This window comes from Peromyscus eremicus, chromosome 3 (assembly GCF_949786415.1).
Source record: "Peromyscus eremicus chromosome 3, PerEre_H2_v1, whole genome shotgun sequence".
Lineage (NCBI taxonomy): Eukaryota > Metazoa > Chordata > Mammalia > Rodentia > Cricetidae > Peromyscus > Peromyscus eremicus.
The window spans coordinates 9,040,562-9,049,223 of NC_081418.1; the positions used below are offsets into that span (position 1 = coordinate 9,040,562).

The window sequence follows — 8,662 nt, forward strand, 5'->3', positions numbered from 1 at the left end:
ATTACTGTAATATTTGTATTCAATTAAAAGGTCAGAGTTGATGACCAGATGTAACAAATCTGGAAGAAAGAGTTTATGCTAAAAGTAAAGTAAATTCTAAGCATATACAAACACATTATATTTTTACAGTATATTTTCAGAGGGCTTGAATTTTGTTCCTTCTTTAGTTAATCATAATCACTGGATCTATTTTCTAAGTTTAATCTTTAAAAAGCAATGGCATTAATTTAGAGAGAAGTACCAGTTATAGACTTTTGTTGAAGAGAATATTAAAATTTAGCCTGTCGGAATGATTCAGCAAGTAAAGACACTTGCCACCAACACTACAACCTGAATTCAATCCCCAGAACCCATATGGTGGAATAAAGATCTAACTCTCACAAGTTTTCTCCTGCTCTTCCCATGTGCACATTGTGCACATATGTGTTTGCTCACATGGACACACACACACACACACACACACACACACACACGTGCGCATGCACACACACAGAAAATAAAAATGAATATAAGCAAGCACAGAACTTGATTTATGCTTTAAAATGTAGCATACTACCTTAATTGTTAATCATGGGAAGTAACAGTAAATGCTGAGACATCAGTATTGATAACCTCGTATTAAATTCTTTTATATTACAAACATATTTAGAAAATGTGTCCCCATCTCTATTTCTTTCCTCTCTGTTGAGACAACTGATCTTTAGTTTTCCCTCAGTCCACCTTAGATCACATTGTAGATCTGTGTTATTATGATGCTTCTCTTTATCAAATGGCCAAGTCAAAATTCTCTGCAGTGTCTTTTCCTGTGCCTCCTGTAGTCTTCGATATCTGAAGGATTGTCATTAAATAAAACAACAAGATCTAAGTCAACAACAACTCTAACAGTTAATTTTGTAAAGGAATCTCAAAAAAGAGAATGAAATAACCAACATATACTAAAGAAATAAAAATCACAAAAACAAACTAAGCCATGTAAAGGCATACTTATTTTATTACTATTGAGTACATATGTATGCATGTATGTATGGTGTGTGTGTGTGTGTGTGTGTGTGTGTGTGTGTGTGTGTGGCTGCACATGTCCATGGCATGGGTGTGGAGGTCAGATGACAACTTTTGAGAGTCATTTCTCTTTTTCTATTGTGTGTTTTTGGAATGGAACTTAGATAATCAGGCTTCTGCAGTAAGTGCTCTTACTGGGCCATCTTGCCAGCCCATATTTAAACAAGGATTTACACCAATGCATTTGCAGCAGGTAATTTCCATCAGGTAAGGAAAAGAGAAGAACAGAAATGCACATAGGAATCACAGGCAAAGATACAAGTAGATATGTAAATAAATTGAAAAGTGTGTTTCCATGTGAGGTAATGGATGACAGTGTGGTCTTGTTTGTAGGATTAATGAAAACAGCAACAAAGTTGTAGACACATGTAATTGAGATACTATGTGTTGGAAAATAGTTATTGTGTGTATCAATTTCAAAGGTTTGATGTCCAAAGAGAAAATTTTCAAATGTCACAACAGACTAAAATATTAGAGAAATACAAATATAGGGAAATGTAAGTAAGCAGAGTAAAGGAGGTGAAACTGTATCAGTTGCCACAGCAGATGTATACGGGCCAAAGGACACTGTCTCTACATACAGTGCAGATGACATAGACATGCCAGGTGTTCAAGGACACAATGGTCAGTGTGCAGTGTAGTCCAAAGGTAACTGCATAAACCAGTGACCTGAATGAAGATGGTAGCGGCGGTGAAGAGCCACTCAAGAGTCCCTACATCGTGGTGTGCCTTCGGAGACAGGCTGTCCCATTGAACCTAACTATTATATCACGTTTCAATCATAATGTAAGCAATCAGCTTGGAAAGACACATATTAGGCAACATGCGAAAATTACTCCAGCAGAGAAGTGGTGTTGTTACGACATGTGAGACACGGTAAGCTCTGAGGCTTGAGTTATTCGAAACTCAAGGAAGGACTAGTTTAGATGGTGGGACTGTGTGTGCTTCCTTGGTGCCACAACTACAGTCTTGGCCTGGACTACTAGTATCAGAAGACCCCAACCCAAGAGGTCAGTTCTCCACGACATGAAGCATTTAATCTACCGCTTTGGCAGTATGCTGGTTTATGATATCTTAACTCAATTTTAGTCTTTCTGAGCAATCTTTTTCTAAACTACATTAGAAATATTGCAAAATTGAAGTAGAAAGCCTGTATTTCATAAGGTAAATCTCTAAAATCAATATATTTTGCCCTTAAATGCTTCTTTCTCACGCACAAAATAAACCACTGACACTCATTACCATTTTAGTTGTTCTCAGCCCTCGTTCTGTGTGTCTTTCCCAGCTCAAATCCAGCATCCTGGTTGTTCCTGCACCTCTGCTCATGATACATTCTATATCTTTCACTGATTGGTAGCTGCTACTAAAGTGATCCATTTATGTTCATGTGTCACCAATACCAAGTGTCTCTTACTAGGCAATACTATCATTTGTTGTATTTTCCACTGTCCTGGAAGACCCTGCCCCTTATTTATCTTAATCAATATCTGTCAAAGATCATAGATTCAGTATATATTATGTGTACCATAAATAATGTGTTCAAAGTGTGAATGAATACACAACGGAAAAATGTTTGCAGCTTATATCCATACTACTGTTTTTTTTTGTTTGTTTGTTTGTTTGTTTTTTATCTAGTATCGGCGGCGTTTATTTGGAGCAAATTCAGTTCCAGGAGCTGGGCGGTTGGATGCAGGAAGAGTTCCACCAATTGCTCCAATTCCTTCCATTGTAGCAGCTTGGCCGAAACGTTCAGTTGTTGGTGGGGTCAATCCCAAGGTTCCATCTGGCATCATAGTGGCAGGTCCTGGAGGAGCTGGGGTACCAGTTGGCACAGGAGCAGGGGGCATAGCGCCTCTATTGTTTATGCCCATAGCACCTCCCATAGCCATTTGGCCCATCCGTAACTCTTGTTCTCTCGCATCAGGGAAGGTTCCCTTGAATCCTTCTTGCTGTTGCCGTATCATTTCTTCTTGTTGCCGCCGCATTTCTTCCTCACGGCGCCTGCGCTCCTCTTCCTGCCTGAGCTCTAGCTGCTTTCTTTTCTGAACCTCTTGGTTATGCAGCTCCTCCATTCTCCGAAGCTCTTCTCGACGCCTCATATCCTGGCTTATTAGCATAACCTGGTGCTCATGGCGTGCTGCCTCCATCTCCATCTCCAGCTTTTCACGAGCCTCCTTGATGTTGAGGTCCACTTGATCCGGCTGTTGCTTCTCCATCTCAATGAGTGCCTTCCAGGGCATGGCATACTCATACTCAAAGGATCCAGGCTGTGCAGATCTGGGTGGCTGTTTTCGCTCCTTGTGAAATTGCTGGTTTTTTATAACCAGCTTCTCTGGAAGTCCTTCCTCATCATCTAACTGGTCCATAGGCTCCACAGTTACAGGCCGAGGAAATGTGGTAAGCAAACAGGAACCTTCACTGCATCTATCCAGAGCTTTCCGAGCAGCTGGCTTCCCTGAGAACTCAACAATGCCTTTCCCTTTTGTTCTTCAGTTGTGCTGAGTTTAGAGACCCTGTCCAGGGGTCATCAAGTTTCCCTCCTTTGGGTAACTGAGTAAATCCATAATTCATACCACTTCCCTTTATACTATTCTTTGTGCCACCAGAAAGTCAGCTATAGCATACAAGGCTGAGGGACTAAATGATTAGAGATCTCTCCTATGCCCCAGAGATCACAGTCATTCAACTGAGTCAACGCGGAGGGAGGCGGAGCTGGAGAAATTTGTCAGGCCCCACTCCACTCTGTAGCTGCTCCTTACAGCTCAGGTCACGGTTGCCATGTTCCAGCGGCAGCCCTCACCCGCACCTGTTTAACAGCTCCTCCTTTGGAGCTGCACGTTGGAAAGGCTCTGCCTCTTTTCTGCCACATACTTATCTTCTTGTTTCTTGTCACCCCCAAAACCTTAACTCTTTGATAAAAATACACACCAATGCTCAACTAAAACTTGAGGGTGTCCCATGGATGTAAATGCATACAGGGTACCATTTTTTTCAGAATTTGAAAAATAATTATCTTCATAATCAGAAACCTTGAAATGATCCCATAGACTGGATTAAAAAAATGAAGCTAGCTACCACTTCAGTATGTTTTATAAATCCTTAAAGGACCAGTTATATCTTATTTTACACCCATGCTCAGCACAAATCTATGTGCACAGTAGGAAATGAGACAGTTACCGATGGATAGAGTTCTAGACATGTTATATACTTTCCTTTTTATACTTTCCTTTCCAAGGAAACACTTTTCAATGTTTCTTTCATTCTCTGTGAATGATTTAATACAATCTAATTACATGCACTGAGGCTGGGCTTGATAGAACCTGAGATCAAATAACAGAGACCATAATTGCAATCAAATTAAGACACAAATAGTATCTCATTAGTTCAGAGTAAGCTAGCTATAACTAGTCGTCTTTTCAGTTTCCAGCATCTGTCAAGCTTACTCTATAGGTGGTATTGTCCTCAGATTTTGGCAGGAACATAAGAGAGAACATATTTTCCTTACTGCCCCTCATACTGTTGGACTGGAAGGTTCCACTACTTTATTTGGACATTTTCCATTATGCATCTTATAGCATCCATATGCTAGCTTTTTATGCCTATTAATGCTTTCTTTACTCTGGGCACTCTTCCAAACACACTACTTTGAAATATGGCTCTCCTTATTTAGTTATATAGCCAATATCTCTGAAAGCTTCAACGAGGACAAGATTTCCACCACAATTTTTGAAAGATCTGTTAAGATCAATCAACGCAGCTACTCAATGAGTGTGGAAAGAGTCTCTTCTCAGCCCCGGAAACCAGCCCATAAAGCATCCACCCAAGAGAGAGTATTAGAAGACAGAAAATACAAACCACCAAATGGACCACTGTAGCCAAACTCTGCTGCAGCAGATGTAGACTCACCAAGCTTATCGACTGACTTCCACATACTGCTATATTTATGTTTCTACTCACTGGGTGCATGCAGATTGCACTTTCCTGCCAATGGTAAATGCTATTGATTTAATACGCGAGACAGGTCTACACACAATTGCAAGCTTATGAAATATAGGGATGGGATTGAAGCACTCACTGCACTCTCTAAGACAGAGACAGTAACCCAGGGAATGCACAAGCATTTTTGCTGAGAGGCTCAAGACTAAGAGGAACTTATGTATTATCTTTTGGGGGAATAAACATACAGACATAAAGTAAAAATACATTTTGGATGGGGCTAAGCAATGCTGTTTCTCTTCCAGATGTCAGGCTAATTTCCTTGCCAGAAATTTCAGAGATTTGTATAAAATTTTCCCTAAAATGCTTCCCAGTCTTCTGTGAAAGAGAAAGCAAGGCACATAATGCCTTCATTATCTCAGAGTGAATCATAACGGGCCAGAGACTACATCACTAGCAAGAAAGTAAGAGTTCTGAGGAATTGGAGCCCAGGGCTCTAGCCATTGGCACAATCATGATAGCTAACCGGAGTCCAGGCTTTTGATCTCACTGCATGGTTTCTCTTCTGTGAGAATGACAGTGTCTCTGGTGTTTAGAGGTAAACATTTTAAAGGAATTAGTTATGTCACTTGAAAATCACATCCCAGAGATGCAATTGGAAGCCAGAGAGCTGGCCTGAGAGCCTAAGAGCATGGCTGCAGGACATAATTAGGTTAACGCTGATGATCTGCTGTTGATGAATTGGCAGCACCCTGCCTGTGGTACTTTAAGTGTGCCGGTTAGTACGTGGGACAAGAGAGACACAGCAGAGAGCCACTGGATTCCACAAACATTTGAAATAACAGATTCACAGAACACAAAGGTCATCACCCAAGCACCTGAGAAACTGGTTGAGTTTTTAGACAGAAAAATAAAATTTGGTCTACATATTCACTTATGTCTCCAAAAAGATGATACTACTACATTCTTCAGTGATGGATTGAAAATGTAATAGAGTAAGAGTTCCTCCCCATGTCACTTTATCTTGTCGTATGCAAACAACACTAGTTTTTCACATCTTTTAAGACCATTATAATGCCTTCATATTAGCAGTTCCAATATTTATACCTTATACACCTTGAAATGTAATTTCTCAGTTATTCAAATATGATCACAAAATAAAAAGATGTGATCCAATTCTGGTAGGGGAACTGTTATTCATCAGTTTTCACTCATTTTTATTTACATTATGTATACTTTCAAAGAACAGCATGTTATAGATTGTTTTTGTGAGAGCTAACATAAAGGAGACTTACTGCAAAAATGCACATGATACCAAGTGGGTAAGTTAATTTAAAAATTTTATTTGTATCTACTTTGTGTGTGTGTGTGTGTGTGTGTGTGTGTGTGTGTGTGTGTGTGTGTGTGTTAGAGTGCATGCACCACAGGATATACATGGAGCTAAGATGAGAACTTGTAGGTATCAGTTCTCTACTTCCATGTGTGGATTTCAGCGTGTAACTCAGGTTTTCAGGCTTGGGGACAGGTACTTTACTGAAGAAGCCATCTCAATGGCCCCCAGAGAGTTAAATTTCACGAAAGTTGAGAAAGAAAGAAAAAGAAATCTCTCTAAAAAATTACCACATAGTTTTACTTTTATTCTTTTGAAATTATTGAAGTCTAAATGAAATTCAGTAACAAACATTTCCAACTGTTATTAAAAATTATGTATTGTTAGATGAATGTTATGGCTATTAATGTAAAAAATTACATAAAGATTCAAGCTACAACATAGAGGATGGGTCGGGGTGAGGGCACCCACCAGTTGATGTCTCCTAGGAAAAGTGCCAGGATAACTGGACAGTGGCGGGTAGTTATGGGAAGGCACTCAAGTTTCAAAAGAATAGGCAGGGTCGTATTTAACATGTTTAAATAAATAGAAAGTTGAAAGATTACCTGCAAACTAATAAAAAAAAGTAGAATTCGGTGAGTAGGAGAAAGAGAGAGTGACCAGCCTGAGAGAGAGAGAGAGAGAGAGAGAGAGAGAGAGAGAGAGAGAGAGAAGCCGTTGAGAAGCTTAAAGGCAAAAGAGTGTAAAGTGGGAGAGAAAATAAAAGCACACTCAGAAGACTCACTTAACACTGATTTCAGCACACTGTACAGTGTCTATCCAGACAGGAGTTTGAATAGCCCAGCACTGAGGGAGTGTTCCCTTTTTCCCAGCATGCCCTCGCCATGCAGTAGTGGGAAATATTGTTGAGTAGGTCCCATCTGAGTTTGTGACTTAAGAATGAAACATTCCTGTATTATTCAGTCATCAGGAACCCACAACAAGGGTTTGTAGATCAGTTGAGTGCTGGTCTGGAGAACTAGTCTAGTTACAGCAAAAAAAAAAAAAAAAAAAAAAAAAAAAAAAAAAAAAAAAAAAAAAATTGAGGTGGGAAATAATATGGAAGGGGGTGGGACTTTCACAACTAAGGCTATCCATTAGAAAAGGAGAGCTTCAGGTGTGGAACAGTCATTGTGGAAGGAACCATAAGCAGGAGCCTACTTATAGAAAGCTAGAGACCAGTGATGATTCCTGGGGTGGAATGGTCAGGCATTCCATAGCTGATACCCTCTAAGAACATATTGCTGCAAAACATAATTCTTCACACCCTATAACCAGCCAGCTTCCTAGGGTCAGTGCACGTCACGGACATGAGAAAAGAATCTTCTACAGTCACGATGCTGGATCAGCATATTCCTTACTGCATTCTAAATCTTATCCTTATGACAGAGAAGTGTAGCTATCACCTCTCATCAAAGAAGCCTTTCTTCAGAGCAAATAGGGATCATTACAGAGAATCACGACTGGATACAATTCAGCTGTCAACAGAGCATGGGAGTTCAGCCACAAAGGATGCATCCCCTTCACAGTTCCTGTGTCTATGACTTAGGGGACATAGAGGAAGAGGAGGTCAGTTCCAAGGGAGGATTCTGAGAGCCAGAACAGCAGGAAGGCTTCCTGTGAAACAGTCTTTCCTGTAAATAGCTGCATTAACAAGACTAGAAGAATAGCAATCAATGGATGTGTAAATGTGGAAGGGTAGCATTTTTCAGGGGGCCCATTCATAGCCAAATAGCTAGTGGCAGCTAATGATTGCTGGGAGAAGAAGAATTAGCCTCTGCTAAGGATGAGCTCCCTTATTGGTTAGTCTTGAAACAATATAAACACCTTCAACAAGAGTGAACTCACCAGGTAGAGGTGGTGCTGGTGGTGGTGGTGGTGGTGGTGCTGGTGGTGCTGGTGCTGGTGGTGCTGGTGCTGGTGCTAGAGTGTGTGTGTGTGTGTGTGTGTGTGTGTGTGTGTGTGTAACACACATATATTGATATTAATAATAAAAAGGGGATATAATTTGAGAAATAAGGAAATGAGTTGAGGGAGAATAGCAGGGAGGGTCTGGAAGGTGGGAAGGGAAGATGGAAAATGATGTAATACTATTTCAATCAAAAATATATTTGAAAAAAAAAACAAGAAAGAAAAACCAGCCCTATCCCACCCTAAGAAGAAGCCACAAGCCACGGGAGCCCAGTGACCAGAGCCAGGAAGGACCAGGCCAAATAACAGCTCTGCTTTCTCTAGCTGGCACATGACGCAGGTGGCACACAGCCTGAGATCTTTCCCTGCTGCCCACGGGATTGTCCT

The 8,662-nt window shown here is 40.5% G+C and overlaps 1 protein-coding gene across 1 annotated transcript; it reads right to left on the reverse strand.

Annotated features, from left to right (window-relative positions):
• Window positions 1-2,690: 2,690 nt before the first annotated feature.
• LOC131905637 (non-POU domain-containing octamer-binding protein-like) lies at window positions 2,691-3,533 on the reverse strand. Its single transcript, XM_059256476.1, has one exon. The coding sequence runs from the start codon at window positions 3,423-3,425 to the stop codon at window positions 2,691-2,693; it is 735 nt and encodes a 244-aa protein (XP_059112459.1). The 5' UTR covers window positions 3,426-3,533.
• Window positions 3,534-8,662: the final 5,129 nt, after the last annotated feature.

Coding starts and splice junctions, on each gene's coding strand:
- LOC131905637 (XM_059256476.1), bottom strand. CDS start 3,425: ATGGACCAGTTAGATGATGAGGAAGGACTTCCAGAGAAGCTGGTTATA.